Source organism: Penicillium mononematosum (genome assembly GCF_028829835.1).
Source record: "Penicillium mononematosum strain IBT 11891 chromosome Unknown utg000001l:1.0-4488741.0:1.0-4491989.0, whole genome shotgun sequence".
Taxonomy (NCBI): domain Eukaryota; kingdom Fungi; phylum Ascomycota; class Eurotiomycetes; order Eurotiales; family Aspergillaceae; genus Penicillium; species Penicillium mononematosum.
Window position 1 is genome coordinate 548,847 of NW_026643271.1, and position 19,330 is coordinate 568,176.

Below are 19,330 nucleotides of genomic sequence, written 5' to 3' on the forward strand. Positions count from 1 at the left end.
ACTTCGCAGATTGGCAACTTGGTGATCGTCGGAGTTCTCGCAGAAACATCCAGGGCGATCTGTATAAAGCTCGCCATCACGTGCGCCCCCACGTCACTTGGAGCTTCCCCGATATGTTCTACCCTCAGATATTCTCAGGCAACACTGTTTTTGTGAATTCCCCTTCAGTCACTTTCTATACTTTGTTAGGTCCTAAAGATACCTCAACATGTCAGAGGAGGACAAGATGGTATGTTTGCTTTCCGACGGGATCACTTGTTATCGCATGAGGCTCATGTTCATACACAGAACACTCCCAGCAGGCCCTTGGGTGCCCTTAATTCTCCTACCAGCCCGCGAGCCGAGTCACCGACTACCGCGCGCCCGATGGACTTTGACGACGAGCCCCAGGAGACCGGAGTTATTACCTCCTCCCCTGTCGCTCCTCAGCCAGCTGCCGCCGAGCCAGCCCCGCCAAAGCCGCCCCGGCCCCTGAGCCCGAGAGAACAGTCCGAGAACACCCTTAGGGAGGCATTTCCAAGCATCGAGCCTGGCGTCGTCAAAGCGGTCTTGACCGCAAGCAATTGGCATGTCGAGCGGGCGTTCAATGCCCTCCTTGGTTCGTAGAGAATCTACTATATAAAATGAATATGAGCTGACCCCGACCTCGGCTTGCAGGTATGACCGACCCCAAGGCTCAAGAGGAAATGACACCACCGCCAAAACCGCCGCGCCCAACCCAACAGAGCACTGCTGCACAGCGACAACTGGAAGCCGATGAGATGTATGCACGTCAACTATCCGAGCACTACAATGCGACAGGACGTCGTGCGCCGCCTCCGGGCTGGGAGAGCGACCCCCGATACCAGCGACCTAGAGGAAGCGAAGAGTCGGAAGAGAGGGAATACAGCTTCTTTGATGGTATGGGCTATAGTGGCTTGTCGAATGAGCTCGTGCTAATTGGGTGTTCTACAGATGATCTACCTGTGATCCGCGAGAACCTCCGCAAGGGCTTCCTGGAGACACAGAATAAGGTTAATTCATGGGTAACAAACCTGAAGAAGAGAATTGACGGAGACGATTTGGACGAGGAACCTAGCCAGAATCAAAGAGAGACCGCCCATGCCCGGCCCCGACGTAGTGGTGATATGGGCCGTCGCAGTGGAGATCGTGAGCGCTATGACGCAGACCCCCAAGTTCTCAGCGATGATTTCTCTGCTCTGGAGTTGAGGGATGGTGAAGGTAAATAACGACCTTAAAGTCTGGCATCATTGAATTTTGCTAACTGCGTACAGCTCCCCCGCCTCGCCCCCCTCGCCCCGGTCACTCCAGCCTTAAACCCTCCGTGTCTCCTTCGCCAGACAGGCGCAGGGTCTCTTTCCAGGAGGGACCACCCACCGAGATTGACAACTCTTGCGATGCCTCCACGCCATCCAAGCGTCTCAGCTCAACAGGCAGCAAGTCGAGCAAGTGGCAACCATTGTCCACAGTTGAGCCTTCTCCCGTTGCGGAGAACGACCCATTCAGCCTGGGCGATAGCGACGATGAGAAGGAGATTAAGACTAAGGAGCAAACCACTAGCTCGGAAGGCGATCAGCTCAAGCACGCTACTGTTGAGTCAGTGTCCGATGAAGTTGGTTCCTCCAAGGGCCCGGACACCAAGGGCGCGAGCAAGCCCGAGTCGAAATAATTGCGATTGGAATTTGAATATCCCCAGTGTCGTCCGTCATCTGCGCGCGAATCATTTCTTGCCTTTCTCCCTTTCCTCTCTTTCCTCCCAGCCCATATATCTATTTCCTCTCTCGTTCTACTGTGCCTTGTTATGCGCTACCCACCTCCCCGAATTTACGATACCTAGTAGAAGTAGCCCAATATGTCCTGCAACCTTTCCAATATCTCCATAAGCCCAAGCCAAATTGAATCTGTATTTGTATCGGAAAGCAACAAAACATAAAGGGTATATCTTCGACCGGCCCCGTACAGTAACAATTATACGGCCTCAACGCCAAAACCAGAACAAATCAACAGACACTCGTCTAGTGTGCCGATCTGGCAACATGTAACTGAGGTCTCCTTTAAACCCACGTCGACTCCCAAGGCGATTACTCCACGTGAGCATTACCTACGCGCTTCGAACCAGTCTCCTTGCGCAGATCCTTGATGACAGTCTGTAGAGCAGAGTCAGTTACTAGGCACTTTGAACACCGGATTACACGCGTAGAGCGCTATATTGAGATCCGATCTCAATCTCGCGGGGAAACGCGTACCGCCAAAGCATCGGGGTTGACCCCGTTTTCAATGAGAGACACACAAAGCGACAGCTCTGTCCGGTCCAGGTTTGTGTTCTGTTCGACATGTCAGTTTTTTTTTTTTTGGGTAGTAACTTTGTTTTGTTTGTAAAGAATAGAGAAACGATGACATGGACTAGAGAGTCTCTAGTCCTGGATTCTGAATCCTGAATCATGTCCAGGTATTGGGGTGAGCACGCACCAGCAGGTCGGAGATCTCCTGAAGGATATCGATGACTTCTCTGGCGGCTTGACGCTTGTCATCAGCCTCTTGGGTTTTTGGGGGCATTTTTTATTCTGATATATGTTGTTGGAGTGTCAAAGTGGTTTGGTTATGTGTTGGAGTTGGGTGTGGGACTTTTGCGGATCAAATCATCTGCAGATGCATTTAACGGTATATCATACGGAGTACTCCATACATCAACGTTGTATTTTGATATTTTGATATGTATTTATTAGAGGGGAATTTCTCTATGGGTGTCACTTTGCTTATAAAAGATTTTGCTTCAATTGCTCTTATTACTGGTGGATATTCACCTACAATATATATACTTATATGTAATCTGTCAAAGAGGAAACAAAAGAGCAGTACATAAATAACTATTTGGGAAAGGTAAAGCAAAAGTAAATACAGATATCATCGAGTGGTTTATAATCTGATATATGTACAAATATGGATGGGGATATATGTAAGTGACAATTCATACTAAAAGGTTGAGTATGCGTTCAGAGAAAAGATCTGGTTAACAAAGGTAACAAGTCAAGCGTGAAGACCGTACTTCAACTGTTCTCTCACTCTCATTTCTTACAAGCATCATTATCCACAGCTGTCGAGGCCTACCGTCATGTCTTTCGAAATAACTACATACAGCAGCGATGCGAAATTCATCCTCGTACCACCGAAGAAGCCATCGGCCTGGCAACAATTCCGTGATCAACCTTGTCTCTTCCTCGCCCGCAAGATCTCTGCCTGGCGACCAACCAACCTCCCCAAATTACCTAAGAGCCCTGTCACTGTTGTCTGCATCTCAAACACCTACCACCAGCGACCAGAGATACCCCCAGGCGACATCCTGATCCATGCCGGCGATCTGACATCAGATGGATCGCTTGCCGAGCTACAAATCACGTTAAACTGGCTACAAGCCCAGCCTCATCCCATTAAGATTGCTGTGGCGGGTAGAGCTGACCGGTATCTCGATAAAATGAAGAAGGGAGGTCGTCGCTGGAGACATGGACATCGCGAGAGGGCATACTGGGGCGACATCATCTATCTGGAACACCAGCATGTCACCGTGACTGCTCGGAACGGACGCCAACTCCGGATCTATGGAAGTCCATATTCACCGATGACTGTCCCTTCCTTGGCTTTTCAGTACTCTGACTCTGACAATATTTGGGACCGAGTCCCTGACAACATGGACATTCTCATCACCCACACACCACCATACACGCATCGCGACACTCTCAGAGGCTGCCCGTATTTGTTGAATCACATCTGGATGGATCGTCCTCGACTGCACGTTTTCGGGTGCTCTCGTGAGCATCACGGATGTGAATTTCTGTACTATGATGCTCTTCAGGCGGCTGTCGAGCGCATTGAGGCTGCGGGTGGAGGCTTCTCCAACCTTCTCATGGTAGCCAAAGGGCTTGTACAGTCCTTCTTCCGACCTGATATCAAGGCCAAGTCTGTGCTTGTAAATGCATGCACTAACGGGGGGTTGTGGGATCCTGAACGCCAACCGATCTCTGTTGTCATCTGATTTGGGCTGGTCAACTATGTACCCACGTTACTTTGGCTGAATGAGACGTGACTCGACATGTGATGTACCGATTTACCAATGAATGAAACATTTGCTTCTCGTACGTGCACGCGTACATGAAATTGAGATATTGTCGACTCCTAGTTTATAGATTAAGATGGCTCTCATTGGACGAAACTAGTGGGACCTCCGTATACCTACCTTTTAAATATAGTACCACAAGAATACAACCCTTATGCGTAGTCTTCTTAATGGTCTTCTCAGGTAGTCTTATCCGGTGGTCTTTTCATATGTTAACCGTTAGTGCTGAATCATTAGGAGTTTTAGACTGGCAGACCCGGCAGAATTTGGAGGGCGGTATACCTGGGTACAAAGGTTTAGCCCAATATTTCGGAGGTAGTTGCGGAGTGCATTTGAACCAACTTAGTACTTTTACACAGCATAGACTGACACAGTTACAGTGTCAAATATCTGGAAAAGGCGCGTGTTAAATCTAGTCAGCCGTAATCCGGAATGGCACCTCAATACGAAATGGGAGCAATGGGAGGAATGCCCGGCCTCACCATCTCGGACATTCATTCCTTGAAGAGGAACGAGGCACTGGAGATTCTTGCCCAGATTTCACGCGTCGAGAAAAAGACCTTTCCCACTAATGAGGCATTCCCGTTCGGCGAGGACTTGTGGCGAAAAAAGCCTAACACGCGAGTTCTGTACGCGATTCGAGCCAAGGGATCGCAATCTGATCTGATTGCCTATGCGGTCTATGTCCGACAGAAGGGCATTGCGCTTTTGCACAAGGTCTGTGTAACAGAGCCTAACCGCCGTCAAGGTGTTGGCCAGGAGGTGCTGTCCTACATTCAGCAGCGCCTGCGAAAGGAGGGCTGCCAGTATATTCAACTCTGGGTAGACCAGGCCAGGGAGCCTGCACGCGCCTTGTATCTCCGCATTGGATTCGAGGAACGTGAAGTCATCCCTGATTACTACGCCCCTGGGCGAACAGGAATCAAAATGGTCCTAGATTTACAAGCTTGATGGTTGAGCCACTGCCGTCAATGCTGCACCCTTCGGGCCTTTTTCCTTCCCACTAAAACAGTTCCTTGCCTTATCGGTCCCTTTTGAATAAGTCCGAGGGGTAATAAGTCATGGTGGTAGGGCGCGTCTATGCTCCTTGGCCGCCGCAGGAGCCACCTATGGCTATCCCTTGCATGGACACGGGCATCTTCGAAACGTGAGATTATAGCGATCGGACCTGCGTCCATTCTCCGCTGTCATTCTGCTACATACTTCCGCGATATCCAACATATCCAGGTATGGCTTTTTTGAAAGGGCATGCCCTGAATGTCTCCCTGGTCCCTTGGGTTCGAGAGGGACCGCGATCCTTTTCTGGAAGATCATGCGTGATACTCTTTCATCTTCGTCCCGAATCTCTTTCTTTCCATCTTGACTACTTTCACTATCTTCCGCCGTGAGATTGGAAACACCGTTGGTGATCGGTGAGCTAGCTGTGTCTTTTCCAGCTATATACAGTTCCACCGTGCTCGCGTTTTCTTAATCGACCATGGCGTTCTTACTCACCATCGTACTGGTTTTCCTATCAGTCGCCAGTGCAGCATCCTTGTCTGCCAATTATCCCATAAACGCGCAATTGCCACCTGTTGCACGAGTTTCACAGCCTTTCCGATTTGAATTCGCCCAAAGTACTTTCGCCAACACTGACGCGGACACTAAATACTCGCTATTAAATGCACCATCATGGCTCGAAGTGGACAGCAGCAGTCTCGCCCTGTACGGAACGCCAGACTCAAGTGACAGTGGCGCCAACGAATTTAAGCTTGTGGCATCAAATGGATCAGAAAAGGACAGCATGGACGTTACTTTAATTGTGACAGCAGACCAGGGACCGACGGTGAACAAACCACTTGTGCCTCAACTGCAGAAATTGGGACCAGTCTCATACCCTGCCACGTTGTTCATCCACCCGGGTCGTCAATTCTCGATTGAGTTTGATCAGGATACCTTCGACAACACGCATCCGTCCACGATATACTACGGAACTTCGCCGAACAACGCCCCGCTTCCATCCTGGATCACCTTCGACCCGGCAGCCCTAAAATTTGCTGGGAATAGCCCTGCTTTCCCAGGCGCCGGGCCCCAAACATTTACTTTCCAGCTGATCGCATCAGATGTAGCTGGATACAGTGCGGCCAACGTGACTTTTCAACTCTCGATCGGTCCCCATATCCTGACATTCAATGAGACTGTCCAAAACTTCAACCTCACGAGAGGAGAAGAGTTCAACAGCCCCAAATTCACTAGCCTTCTGTCTATGGACGGTTCGCCAGTTTCTATCAACGAGCTGGCAAACGTCGATGCTGAATTGCCGAACTGGCTGAAGCTGGATAAGGAGAATATATCGCTGAGCGGGACTCCACCCAAGGATGCTGTGAATCAGAACATCACTATTTCCGTTACAGACACTTTCCAGGATCAAGCGCACTTGATGGTTCGCTTAGAGTTCTTGAAGCTATTCCTCGACACCGTTAATGGCTGTGAGGCAGCCATTGGCCAAGACTTCAAATTTGTGTTCAACCAGTCCATCCTCACCGATGACTCTGTACAACTGGAGGTCGATTTGGACAATGACCTCGCGTGGCTTACCTATTTCTCGGACAACAAGACTCTTTATGGACACGTTCCAGACGACATGGATCCCAAAAAGTTCACCATACCTCTTACTGCATATCAAGGGTCGACCGAAGACACAATGGACTTCGTTCTCGATGTGCTCAAAGCCTCGGACACACATTCGAACCCCACAGATCCGTTCACTGATACTGGCAGCCCCGATCATAAGAAGGCTGGCATCATCGCCATCTCAGTCGTGGTCCCATTAGTGGTGATTCTGAGTCTGTTGATTCTCTTCTGCTGCTGGCGTAGCCGCAAGAACTCACCCACAATTGAAGAGGGTTCATCCGACAGAAAAGCTCCACCACGACCTGTTAGGCCAGATGTCCCTAATTGCCAGCCATCCATGACGGAAAGACCCTCGCGCGATGACAATTCCGAAGATTGGATGAGTCCTATATCACCGTCGTCGATCCCCAAGCTCGAACTTGGGCCAGCGTGGAATGTGGCATCATTTGATAAACGGGAGAACCCAGTTAACTTTGTTATCCCTGAGCCCATTATTCCCCCTCGCTCTCCTGCTCGCAACTCTCCCACTCGTGGGGGCTTTGTTCCACGGCGGGACACCGTCACCCAAGAGGACAAACCCGTTGAAGCCGTCTCGCCTTCCAAGAAGCAAAACAATCGCCTCTCATACACGAGCAGTCCCGTGCGTCGTAGGGCCACCAACCGGTCTCGACGAGAGCCGTTGAAGCCGATCCAACCGCGGGCCATGAAGCGAGAATCTCTCCAATCTTCCAAGTCCAAGAGATACTCAAAGCGCTCCAGCGGTATCTCCTCCATTGCCTCTGGACTGCCTGTACGATTCAGCGGAGCCGGCCATGGCGCCGGCGGCTTCGGACCTCCCGGTCACGGCGTGGTGCACACATCATGGCAAAACGCCCGAGCCTCAATGATAAGCGATGAGACCAGCCTAACAAACATGGCGCCGATGTTTTCGCGTCCGCCAGCAGCAGGACGCATGCGCCACAGCATGGCATCTAGCATCCCCGAAAACTACAGGCGCATGACCCTACGCACTGTTGAGCCCGACGACTCTATTATCTCCGAAGCCGACTCCCTGGAAGCCTTTGTCCACAGCCGGGCCAAGCACCGCAACTCCTCCAACCCTCTTTTCTCCGCGCAGATCAGCCGGCGCACTTCCTCCGGCATGCGCGCGCTCGACCGAAACCGCAGCACGCGCAGCCGCGCGGACACTGTCTCCGTATCAACCTTCAGCGATGAATACCGCCAATCTATGCAAGACCGGCCCTTGTCGACTGCGATCTCGGCATCGGAATACGGTGACGACAACACCACCACCAACCGCTTCTCCCAGTATCAGAGCCAGACCGGTCTGTTTCCCCTTGCTGAGGGCAGTGCATATGGCCAGAGCCAGCTGAGTATTGCACAAGACTACCGCGGTGCTATCTCCCCACTTCCGCAGTGCTGGAGCGAAAATAGTATGGGCAGTGGTCGGCAGTTGGAAGGCCAGGGCAACTCTCAACCTCAGAAAGTGAATGATGAAAATGCCATGCCGCCCAGCTCGTCTATGATCTCGGATCTGGATGAGCATCTGTCGCGCAAGGCCAACCCTAACAAAGGCGCCAATCACGAGTGGTGGTTGTCGTCACCCGTTGAGCCCCCGCGGCCGCTGAAGAATTCCGATAATCGGAGTCTTCCTGTAGCTAGTAGTGGGGAGCTGGCATTTGTTTGATCTTTGGCTTCTCGGTCTCTTTTTTTCACGTCTTATATCTCTATATCTTTCTCGTTTTGGTCTTGTTCTTTGTTTCTGGCGTTCTCAGGCATTGCGAACATGATATCCATTGGCTTTTCTATGGTTGATTGGTTGGTATTTCAAGTCTTTTATACTAGTTGATCTGGTTTTGGTGCGAATAATAATATCTCTGCATCTGGATTGTTTCGGTGTATCAGGGTGCATATACACCGGACTTTAGGCGCGACATAGCTTTCCCTTTCCGCTTTAGTACTCACCCCTTGCCCCTTTTTGCTCACTGAGTAAATCTTCTTTTAGTATTCGTCTCTGAATGGTATTCCAAACACTGCGCTATTTAACATAGAAGCTAGGTTCAATAAGGGTCTTGAGGCCAATGTGATTGCAGACGGACCTTGGACCTATGATACTACCCAAGCGGAAGGCTCGGAGGATGCAAAGTATTCCACTGAATGGGACATATATTAGTACGGCACGAACTATTGATATGCCAGTGTTGAGATAGTACGAGACTTGTATACCTAGGTAGTGGCCACTGTTAGGATTCACTGGATGTCGCCTTCTTCGCAGTAATTTCCAACACTCTCGTGAGCGTAGTATGAGAGGCAAAGAGGAGTAAGTTATTCCCTATAGATAGAATAGTGTAGTCTTTTTTTTCCAATATGAAAGTCAGCCATCTTCCATCTTGAATATGGCGTGACTGTACGGTTGACTACTCTTGACTAGTACATAGCCCCTATTTACTTCCCCTTCAGCGTCAACGAGATACAAGACTCAATATACTAGATACTAACTACAGACAACAGACTTCTTTTCCCAAAAATATGCTCTCAAATCTCAAACTCCTTCAAAATCTCCCAGTAAACCAGTTCGACTCCTCCTCACGTGACCCTATAGAGCACGGCGTAACAAAAGCGGTAAACGCAATACCAGGAAATCTCTGCGAGAATCTCAGGACTCGGACTTTCTCCTCTTAAGCTTCCTTGAAATTGTCCTTTCAATATTATCTGCGAAATCCCTACCTCTCTTCTAAAACATCCAAGTACAGAGAGGCAAGAAATCCATCCTCCGTCGTTCCCCACTTATCGCGGGACCCAGACGCGCTGAAAGCCCTGCGCCCTCATCTGACCCTTTCCCTACAGCACCTCCAGCACCTCCAGCATTTTCCACACTTCGATCCGGAAACCTCGATTCCACCTCCCCCCGAATTATTCAATCTTTGCCAATATGGGTCAGACCCTATCGGAGCCGGTGGTCGAAAAGGTCAGTCGATATTTCGCTTTTTTGATTCACACCCCACACTGGCCCATTGTGACCCTCCAATGTCTTTCTATGGCTTCTAAACACACCCCCCTTTTCTTGGCTCTTGTCATACCCCAGAATCAGGGGGGTTATGGACCGAGTATCTCTCAGGTCTTCCAGTTGAACAAATCGTCCGTGCTGTCGCTCGGAGGAATCTTCCTCGGGTTGCCATGCGGGGTCTTGGGTAGTCCAGCTGTAGTGGGGGTGGTTCGACCACGAACTGGCATCGCGATCCTACCAGGCAGCCTTGCATATGTTGTGTGGAAAAGCATCGAGTGTAACTAACGTGTTATTTTTTGCTTGGTACAGACATCGTCCGAAGGCGGGGATGACTGCTGTGTGTATGGTGTGTCGGCCATGCAGGGCTGGCGAATCAGCATGGAGGACGCCCACGCTACAGTCCTTGACCTCCAGGCGAAGTATACCGGCACCGACGACAAACCGACGGATCCGGAACACCGTCTCGCCTTCTTTGGTGTGTACGATGGCCACGGTGGAGACAAAGTGGCATTATTCACCGGCGAGAACCTGCACAAGATCGTCTCTCGACAGGATGCTTTCGCCAAGGGCGATATTGAACAGGCCATGAAGGATGGTTTCCTCGCGACCGATCAGGGCTATTTTGGAAGGTTTGTGCTGTGTTGTTTCCGAGGTACCGCATGCTGGATCGCTGACTTGGGCCCAGACCCCCGTTATGAGGAGGAGGTGTCTGGCTGTACTGCTTCCACGGCCATTATCTCACAGAAGAAGATCTGGGTGGTATGTTATGGTCTTGGGGAAAAAAATCTAATATTGGATTGAAGAAATTCAAACTGACGGGTCATAGGCTAACGCTGGTGATTCACGATCTGTCTTGGGTGTCAAAGGACGCGCAAAGCCCCTCTCATTCGACCACAAGCCTCAGAACGAGGGTAAGTACATAGAATCATACAGGTCGCTACATGGAACACGATGGGGATCTGACAAAGAATTACTACAGGCGAGAAGGCCCGTATCACCGCTGCTGGTGGCTTCGTCGATTTCGGCCGTGTCAATGGCAACCTTGCCCTGTCCCGTGCTATCGGTGACTTCGAATTCAAGAAGAGCCCTGAGCTCTCTCCCGAACAGCAAATCGTCACCGCATACCCCGATGTGACCGTTCACGAGCTGACGAATGATGATGAGTTCCTAGTGGTTGCCTGTGATGGTATGCTTTCTATCATTACTCTCCCTCGCCAGTCTAAATGCTGACCCATATACAGGTATCTGGGATTGCCAATCCTCCCAGGCTGTGGTTGAGTTTGTCCGTAGAGGCATTGCTGCGAAGCAGCCCCTCGCCCAGATCTGTGAGAACATGATGGACAACTGCCTTGCCTCGAACAGTGAAACCGGCGGTGTTGGATGCGACAACATGACCATGACTGTCATTGGACTCCTACAAGGCAAGACCAAGGAGGAGTGGTATAACCAGATTGCAGAGCGGGTTGCGAACGGGGATGGACCTTGTGCTCCGCCCGAGTACGGCAAGTCTCCCGAGGAACCCGAAAGCGTCCCCACTTCTTCGTGCTGACGGCCAGTTCGTGCAGCCGAGTTCCGCGGCCCCGGAATCCGGAACCAGTTTGAGGATACCCCGGATGAATATGATCTGGAGATGGAGCGTTCCCGTGGATTCAGTGTCCGTTCGGGCCGCATTATTCTCCTGGGTGATGGCACTGAGGTCATCACGGACCAGAACGACGAGGAGCTTTTTGACCAGACCGAGGAGGACCAGGACCTTACCAACCAGGTGCAGCACGAATCAGGTACTCGGAACGACCGCCAGGCCACTCCGGGTCCTCAGGAGAAACAGGAGAATGGCAGCGGGACATCTGCTCAGATATCCGAATCCCCGGCTTCCACTGACGCCGAGAAAGAGAAGCCCGCATCGTAGACTATGAACTTGTGAACAGTCTATCGATTGGTCCTCCCTGTTTTGGTTTCAATCTGGTTTTGTTTCCCTTTACCTACTGTCAACGACCCTTCCCCTTGATTCCACGATCTATGCCCTGTTTTCCTCCCCCTTTCTTTGTTTTGCGATTAGTTATCGTCGGGCTCTGGTCCCGAGCCTGTTTACACTTTTTTTTAAAGCTCCTTCGACTTGAAATGGATATTGTCAGAGACGAGAAATGCGGCAAAGAGACCCAGACGGAATTGAATGAGATGAAAGACAAGAACTTTGAGATTTCCATGGGAGGGTCGATGTTGAAAGAGAGCCCTTCGCCGGGAGCCAAATGGGCCTCATGAAACACGTTTCTTATTTTATGCCATCACCACAACGAGATACCGCAGAAAATGCCCGCTATTGACGAGCCATTTACCTACACTTCCCTATCCGCTTTTCCTATTTTTTTTCGGGCTTTTCCCCCTTTCTAATCCCCCGGTCAATTCCCTATTCATTGATCTGTTGTCTGGTCTATATGAGAGTGAGTACTTGCTAGGGGCGCAAGCTGGTAGAGCTGGGTATTGATTGAGACATCGTCAGGGTGAGCAATGGGCAATGGCAATGGTCATTTACATACCCTTTGGCGTATATCTGATGCATTGAGCGTTTTCTTTGTACGTTGGTAGATGTCGTTTCACGGTTCTATTTTAAGCAATGGAGTTGTGAGAGAGAAAGTCTATGTTTGCTGACGTAGGTCCAGGGGAACAATGGGAAAATTTCTACAATTGAAATGCCAATCTCCTATTTTAGGGTGATATATGATAGTAATGGAGCACATAGAAGGATATTCACGATGTCTTACCCCCTGTATGTCTAGGGCTACCTAACCCACACGTGGTCAAGTGTAGTCAGATGTGCCAAGACTTAATTTGCAACATCATGCCCATATTTTCAATTCTCTGTATTGTAAGATTCAGCCCCGTACACTCTAAACCCCTGGAACCGTGGCTTATAACGGCGGAGTTGCGCCCCCACTCTGTTCCCAAACAGAAAAATACCAGTCTCTCCTAAAACCGGGTTGCCGTCATTAAGGGTTCAACATTCATTCTCTCCCTAATTCTCCCCATCCCCAACCTTTCATTCATTTCCCTCGGAAGAGAACCCTCATTTTATTCTCCAGGGCCAAAATTATAATGTCGCCATCTACCTCACCCGCCGGCAAGCGCAAGCGCAGCGCCTCCCACCTTCCCGCGCCCGTCCCCAAGAACGTCACAGCCGACCTCCAGCCGTCTTCACGCGACGCGTCCGGCGAAGAAGGCGGCGAGGACTCAACGGGGCCTGCCAATGCCAACTCCAACAGCTCCAATGGCACCCGCCATCCTTCTAAACGGGCCCGCAAGGCCGCTGCCGCCGATGCCGCAAGCCACACCGAGGTAAACGGGGTCGAGCCGGTCAACAAGGAAGACCCCGGCGAGCCATCTGAGACAACTGTCGCCAGCAGCGATATTGAGGGTGGCCCTCGGTCGCGCCCCGGTTTACATATCGACCTGCCCGAAGATGATGAGCCTGTTACAGAGGAGCAGATGGCACCCCCGGTTTTTGGACGCTTGCAGGATCCCGTGGGTTACCACACCAACCCACCCCCAACGGGTCGCCCAGTACGCGTGTATGCGGACGGTGTTTTTGATTTATTCCACCTTGGGTAGGTGATCACACGAGCGGACCGAGTTTTAGTTTTAGCCCCCAATTTTTCTCGGGCTGTGGACTTGCTTAATTGGGTAATAGTTACTGACTATCAATTTATAGCCACATGAGACAGCTTGAGCAAGCTAAGAAGGCCTTCCCCGATACTTATCTGATTGTTGGTGTTACTGGCGATGAGGAGACACACCTGCGCAAGGGTCTGACAGTGCTCAGCGGCGCCGAGCGCGCCGAGACCATCCGTCACTGCAAGTGGGTCGACGAGGTTATCCCCTGCTGTCCGTGGATTGTGACTCCGGAGTTCCTGTCTGAGCACAAGATCGACTATGTTGCCCACGACGATCTGCCCTACGAGGCTGCTGAGGGTGATGACATCTACGGGCCTATCAAGGAACAGGGCAAGTTCCTGGTGACGCAGCGTACAGAGGGTGTCAGTACCACTGGTATCATCACACGGTATGCGCCACCTCCCACATCAAATCTAATAGACCAAAGCTGACATACGCAGGGTCGTCCGCGACTACGACCAATATATCTCCCGTCAATTCAAGCGCGGCGCCTCACGCCAAGAACTCAACGTTTCCTGGCTGAAGAAGAACGAGCTCGAGATCAAGCGTCACGTTGCCGAGCTGCGTGACAACATCCGCAACAACTGGACCATGACCGGCCAGGAGCTCGGCCGTGAACTCCGCCAGATCTGGCAGAACAGCCGCCCTAACAGCCCCGCGCCCAGCGCCCGCAACAGCATGGACTGGGGAATGCGTGGGCCCCTCACCAGCCCGACAGGGGGCAGCAAGTCGCACCTGTCGCGTGTAGGTGCGGAGCACAACCGGGCGGATAGCCCCATGGGCTCGCGCCGCAATGAGGATTTTGCTACTGGGTACAGTCTTGGACTGATCGGAGGTGTGCGTGCTTGGGTAAGTCACCTCCCACAAAATCTATGGATATGCAGCGCCGCTTTATTCAGTGTTAACTCGTGCTAATGTGCTTCATACAGATGGCCCGCAGTCGCCAATCCCTTCAGGACCCCCCAGCGGCATGCACAGTCCCACCGACGAAGAACTCGAGCCCGAGCACAACAACGGCTACGAGGAAGAGGTGCGTGGTCGTGCCGGTCACGTCTCTGCGAAGTAGATGACTTGGTTGCCTTTGAAGCCATATTGTCCCGCCAAAGCTACGAATTGGTGTCCAGTTCCTGTAGTGTCAATTTACCCCCTTCCCCAATACACCTTTCCTCCTATTCCTTTGCATATGTATCCATCTTTTCATCTTGCATTCGGTTCGTGTCTTATACTTTACAAATTGTGCCGTAACTGGCGGCTTTTTCCTATGTCGGGCGCGTGGTGTCTTTTCTTTTTTTCCTCTTCTTTGAGTGGGCTGTATGCCGGACTTGGCTGGTTCGGCTTCGATACAGGCCTTTTGTCATTTGATATGTTCCTTTTTGTGATCTTTGCTTTGGTTGTGGTTCGGCGGTTTCAACGCTCCTCCCCTTAATACTCCAATGAACTTGTTCCCTGTTTGATGTGTATATGGCCTTTGATGAATGATGTTAGTTGGTCTGACTCATTTCATCTGATCATGATGATTGATCTTGGTCCAAGGCTATACTTTGCTGTCTGTTTTTGTTTATAAAAGTTGGATGGACAGCTGATCGAGGTACACGGCCTTGATCGTGTCCGGATATGGATTGCACATAGATAGAGATGGCTTTTGTTTTAGTTTCCGATTGCGTCAATTCAATTGAAACTTGGCAGATTACTGGATTTGATTGATGCGCCTTGTGTTTTGTATAGCATATGTTGTATGTCCTGTACAACTATATCTGTGGGCGTTTACCCTAAGACATACCTGGATCGGAGATCCAAATTCGGACCCGGGAGGGTCATAGACCTACCCTCCGCATAGCCTGGATATTGCCATGGAACATCCCGGCTCAGTGTGGTCTATACAAGTTATGCTCGCACTGTTCCAGCAATGACCATTTGAGCCCAGAAATAAAGCGCATAACCCACAAAGATCCGGAGCCAGCCCCGGCCCTTCGGCGCAGAAGATCTGCCAAAGGCATTCTTCGCGACAAAGAGATCGCTTACAACAAACATAGCGGCGCCCAGGGCTCGCGAGTGCCACCATTCCGTCGGAACGATCAAGGGAGAGGTGGAAGTAGCAGCGGCAAACATCGTACCGATGATAACGGCATAAACCGAAACCAACGGCTTCATATCTGGAGCAACAGCGAGGTCCAGTACATTGTTCCGGAGAGAGAAACGTGGCGGGGGATATATGACCCCCAACCATCTTGCAGCGCCCAGAGTCCCTACGAACATGACGGCAAACGTCGTCCAGGAGGTGTCGCTGGAATCCTGCAGGAAGGCCATAGTGTAGGCTATATGAGCCGCTGCGAAGGCGAGGATACCGAGCTGGAAAGATATGGATACATTTCCTTCTGATTTTGCTTCGGATTTGGCAGATGGGGTTTTGTTCAAGCCATGGAATTCATGGTGCGAAGGGATAAGGAAGAAGTCGCCCAGTAAGGAAAAGCCCAGACCGATGGTGATGAGACGACGGTAGTCTGTCCACTTTGTGGATAGGAGCAATGGACTGCTAAGGAAAGCCAGTGAGGAGAGCATTTTGAAGACGGCGGTGCCTGTGTGTGATGTGGATTTCCATTCTGAGAGGACTAATAAGGGCAGGGAGCCTAGTAGAAGGCAGGCTGAAGGTGAAATTGGGATATCCATAGAGATTTGAGGAGATGAGAGTGTTCAGATGGAGGAATTGAAGTCCTCTAATTAATAGCCTAAGCAGTTTTCTTGGCGATGAGTTGACCTGGGACATTTGCTTGTGATTAAACAAGTTAACAGTTTATATAAGTATGTTGTATAAGAATATGATATGAGCAAGTACGTATCTAAACAATAGGGTATCAATAAATCAATAAATCAAACAGTAATCGCCAATCTCATCCTCCTCCTCTCCTCCACCTTCTTCTTCCTCTCCCTCGGCCTACACAATATCCCCCTCAACGCCTCCCTCAAAAGCCCAACATCCCTAACCAACTCCCCCTCAACAACCCCCTTAGCCAGAAGATCACATCTGGCCGTAACCGCCAAATCAAACCCTTCCAACCCCCTAACCCTAAGAATGGGCTTCACCCACTCCTCCATAATCCCAAACGGAATCCTCTGGCCCGAAACCACCGCCTCACCCGTATTCCCAACAACACTCGTAAACCTCCCCAAATCCAAACTCAACCCCAAATCCCTCAACCCCTCGAGCGAAGCAACAATCTCCCAAAACCGCACCCACAACTCATCACTATGCGTATGCGCATATATCGACCCCTTATGATCCAACCCAGCCATGGGCACCCAGATCGGCATCCACTGGACAGTCAATCGGGCGATGGCATTCCGGGCGGCAGGGGAGAGCGACGTCGCGAACGCGATGAAGGTGTATAGATCGTCGACGTCGAAATGCGAGGCTTTGTACAGGATTGTCTCTGCTTCGTAGTAGATGGAGCGACAGACGCGCAAGAGGGCGCTGTTGCTATTGCTTAGGGTTGAGGGGAGGTGGGAGTGGGTGTGTGGGTAGAGGAGTCTGTCGCTGTGGCCGGGGACGCGGCCGTCGTAGATGCGCCAGCGGGCTGGGGTTGTAGGGCAGCAGTGGCGGTTTTGGGTTAGGGAGGGATTTGGGTGGTTTTGGTTTAGTTGAGATGATTGGGAGTCATTCTGATTTTGATTTTGATGGTGGTGGTGAGGCTCTGGACAACGGACGTGGCGGATTTTGCCTTTGAGTTGGACTAAATGGATGGTTTGGGGGCTTTGGGTGTTTGGGGTGGATGAGTTGGTGAGGACGTAAGACCAGATGATTTGGCGGAGTTCTGGGGGAGACGGAGGAGGGGGGATTGTTGAGGTTGGAATTGAAATTGGAATTGGGTTGACGTTGGTGACGTTGGTGATGATGATGATGTTGATGCATTCCAGTCTATATGGAGGTTGTTTGGGGAACAGATTGCACGCGATTGGATTAAATCACGGACGGTGTCGCGCCAGCGATGGCCAGTTGGATAGTAATGCCAGATGGAATAGGGATCACGAAGGACCCAGGTGTCGAAGTGGCGCATTATGTTGTAGATCAAAGTGTCAAAAGAAAGAATATGGGGAATATGGGGTTTATGGGGAAATTATGGGGGGGTTTTATGGAGTCGACTAGTTATATATACTAAGATAACTAATATAACTAGTAACTACCTAGGTAGTAACTAACTCACTCCCAATGCATCAAAATCGGGATTTGTCGGATTGTAACCCAATGACGTCGAGTTTGGAATGGAGATATTTCCATTTACTTCATGTACGGAGGTGGTAGGTAGTATGAAGGAGAAAGACACTCGGAGCACTCTGCTCCAGTGGCCAATCCAATTGGCACAACTCTCCAAGAATATATACAAAGCCTTCATGCAAGCCCAAAACTCAATTCCCCCTCTCCTCCCCTCTCTCCTCGTCAGTGGCGTCCTTGTATCCTCCAACATCACGATACTCCACTCCACTGCCACTCCCTTGTTGAACAGGACTCTCCTGCGCAAACGCCACATACACCGCACAGGCCAAGATAATCCCCGACCCAACCCAGCTAATCGGACTCAGCGTACTCCCCCAAACCACCTTGTCATAAAACACCGCAAAGAACATCTGCATATAAACCATCGATGTGGCACGTGCCCCCTGCGCCATGGGCTTCCCATCCGACACAGACGCAGGCGGGACATACGACAAACCCGCCGTCAACAAAAACTGCAACAGGAACCCGCAGACACCCAGCCCCGTCAACAGCGTCCACTCCACAACGGTATTAGGCACCCGGAACGGCACAGAAGGCACGGTCAACATCGCAACGAACGAAATAACCGTCGTCACGGACGAGAAGTACGTAACCGAAACGAGGGGGTGCGCACGACGGCCGATCATACGGATGGAAGTGTAAGCACCCGAAGCACCGAGCACGCCGAGGAAAGCGACGATCGTCGCCATGACATGGTGGTAGGAGTCTGTTTCGGAAGGGGGTCTATCGACCGTTGAAGTGGACAGGCCTAATGCCCAGGCTGCGGTGGCGGTTGGGGTTGCGATGGTCATGCTGGGGTCGCGCTTGCTGAAGGGGCGGGCGATGAGCACGACGCCGCCGAGGGAGATGAGGCCGGCGAGGAGCTGTTTTCGGGAAAAGGTCTCGCCGGGGATGAGGAGCGAGCAGGCGTAGCAGGAGATTATCGGGGAGAGGAAGGTGATCACGGTTGCTTCGGAGAGGGGGAGGTATTGTACGGAGTAGTAGAGGCCGTAGACGCCGGTGAAGCCGAAGAGGGCGCGGAGGAGGAGGAGACCGCGGACGGGGCGTGTGCCGAGTGGGGAGGGTGTAGAGGCGATGTACATGTATAGATAGCTTGCGACTGCTGTTATGGACATGCGGGCGAAGAGGATCTGGGGGGTGTTAGTGGTGTGTAAGGATGCGGAAATAGTATCTTTTTCTATCTCTTACCTGGAAAGGATGCATAGAACTATGAATCTCCAAGACCTGCGTCATGACATTCATCGAGGCAGCGAAAGCCTGCGCCAACAGGACAAGCCCCATACCCTTATTGCGCAACCACCATACCTGCCATGCATGGCGGGGTCGCGAAGCCGCGGCAATAGCGATGGCTTCCTCGTCGTCCTCGATAGGAATGGGATCTGACTGAGCCAGTGCTTGGGATTCGGCTTCGTCGCTTTCGCAGTAGCGTTCATCGTCGCGGTGAGTTTGCGTTGAAGACGATCTCTGCTCCGATCTCGAGTTCGATGCCGACTGCTCCACCCGGATCGGCAGGGGCGCGTCTGGATGATCCTGGTATTGACCAGTACCTGAGGCCGAATCAAGATTTGGAGTGGCCATGCTGGGATCTGTGATCCTGAGGTTGGAGGCGGTGCGGGGATTTTGTGGGGGAAGGATCTAGGCGATGACTTTTCTCTCTCTT

General features: G+C 51.3%; 9 protein-coding genes across 9 annotated transcripts; 6 read left to right on the forward strand and 3 right to left on the reverse strand.

Annotated features, from left to right (window-relative positions):
- Nucleotides 1-208: 208 nt before the first annotated feature.
- On the forward strand, nt 209-1,669 carry N7519_000186 (uncharacterized protein; the record flags this gene model as incomplete). The annotated part of the gene is made up of 5 exons (XM_057286965.1): nt 209-229; nt 289-598; nt 658-900; nt 955-1,221; nt 1,275-1,669. The coding sequence occupies 5 exons, from the start codon at nt 209-211 to the stop codon at nt 1,667-1,669; spliced, it is 1,236 nt and encodes a 411-aa protein (XP_057153048.1).
- Nucleotides 1,670-2,081: 412 nt separating this feature from the next.
- On the reverse strand, nt 2,082-2,556 carry N7519_000187 (mitotic-spindle organizing protein 1; the record flags this gene model as incomplete). The annotated part of the gene is made up of 3 exons (XM_057286966.1): nt 2,082-2,147; nt 2,247-2,324; nt 2,470-2,556. The coding sequence occupies 3 exons, from the start codon at nt 2,554-2,556 to the stop codon at nt 2,082-2,084; spliced, it is 231 nt and encodes a 76-aa protein (XP_057153049.1).
- Nucleotides 2,557-3,112: 556 nt separating this feature from the next.
- On the forward strand, nt 3,113-4,030 carry N7519_000188 (metallophosphatase domain-containing protein; the record flags this gene model as incomplete). The annotated part of the gene is made up of 1 exon (XM_057286967.1): nt 3,113-4,030. The coding sequence occupies one exon, from the start codon at nt 3,113-3,115 to the stop codon at nt 4,028-4,030; it is 918 nt and encodes a 305-aa protein (XP_057153050.1).
- Nucleotides 4,031-4,543: 513 nt separating this feature from the next.
- N7519_000189 (GNAT family N-acetyltransferase) lies at nt 4,544-5,062 on the forward strand (the record flags this gene model as incomplete). Its single annotated transcript, XM_057286968.1, has 1 exon — nt 4,544-5,062. The coding sequence occupies one exon, from the start codon at nt 4,544-4,546 to the stop codon at nt 5,060-5,062; it is 519 nt and encodes a 172-aa protein (XP_057153051.1).
- Nucleotides 5,063-5,588: 526 nt separating this feature from the next.
- On the forward strand, nt 5,589-8,411 carry N7519_000190 (putative transmembrane glycoprotein; the record flags this gene model as incomplete). Its single annotated transcript, XM_057286969.1, has 1 exon — nt 5,589-8,411. One exon carries the CDS (start codon nt 5,589-5,591, stop codon nt 8,409-8,411), a length of 2,823 nt encoding a protein of 940 aa, XP_057153052.1.
- A 1,245-nt stretch (nt 8,412-9,656) lies between these two features.
- On the forward strand, nt 9,657-11,640 carry N7519_000191 (PP2C family serine/threonine-protein phosphatase; the record flags this gene model as incomplete). The annotated part of the gene is made up of 6 exons (XM_057286970.1): nt 9,657-9,692; nt 10,041-10,490; nt 10,558-10,642; nt 10,711-10,917; nt 10,973-11,215; nt 11,297-11,640. 6 exons carry the CDS (start codon nt 9,657-9,659, stop codon nt 11,638-11,640), a joined length of 1,365 nt encoding a protein of 454 aa, XP_057153053.1.
- A 1,184-nt stretch (nt 11,641-12,824) lies between these two features.
- Nucleotides 12,825-14,466, forward strand: N7519_000192 (choline-phosphate cytidylyltransferase; the record flags this gene model as incomplete). The annotated part of the gene is made up of 4 exons (XM_057286971.1): nt 12,825-13,333; nt 13,438-13,788; nt 13,841-14,249; nt 14,341-14,466. 4 exons carry the CDS (start codon nt 12,825-12,827, stop codon nt 14,464-14,466), a joined length of 1,395 nt encoding a protein of 464 aa, XP_057153054.1.
- Nucleotides 14,467-15,284: 818 nt separating this feature from the next.
- N7519_000193 (lysoplasmalogenase) lies at nt 15,285-15,959 on the reverse strand (the record flags this gene model as incomplete). The annotated part of the gene is made up of 1 exon (XM_057286972.1): nt 15,285-15,959. One exon carries the CDS (start codon nt 15,957-15,959, stop codon nt 15,285-15,287), a length of 675 nt encoding a protein of 224 aa, XP_057153055.1.
- Nucleotides 15,960-17,801: 1,842 nt separating this feature from the next.
- On the reverse strand, nt 17,802-19,248 carry N7519_000194 (DMT family transporter; the record flags this gene model as incomplete). Its single annotated transcript, XM_057286973.1, has 2 exons — nt 17,802-18,800; nt 18,859-19,248. 2 exons carry the CDS (start codon nt 19,246-19,248, stop codon nt 17,802-17,804), a joined length of 1,389 nt encoding a protein of 462 aa, XP_057153056.1.
- Nucleotides 19,249-19,330: the final 82 nt, after the last annotated feature.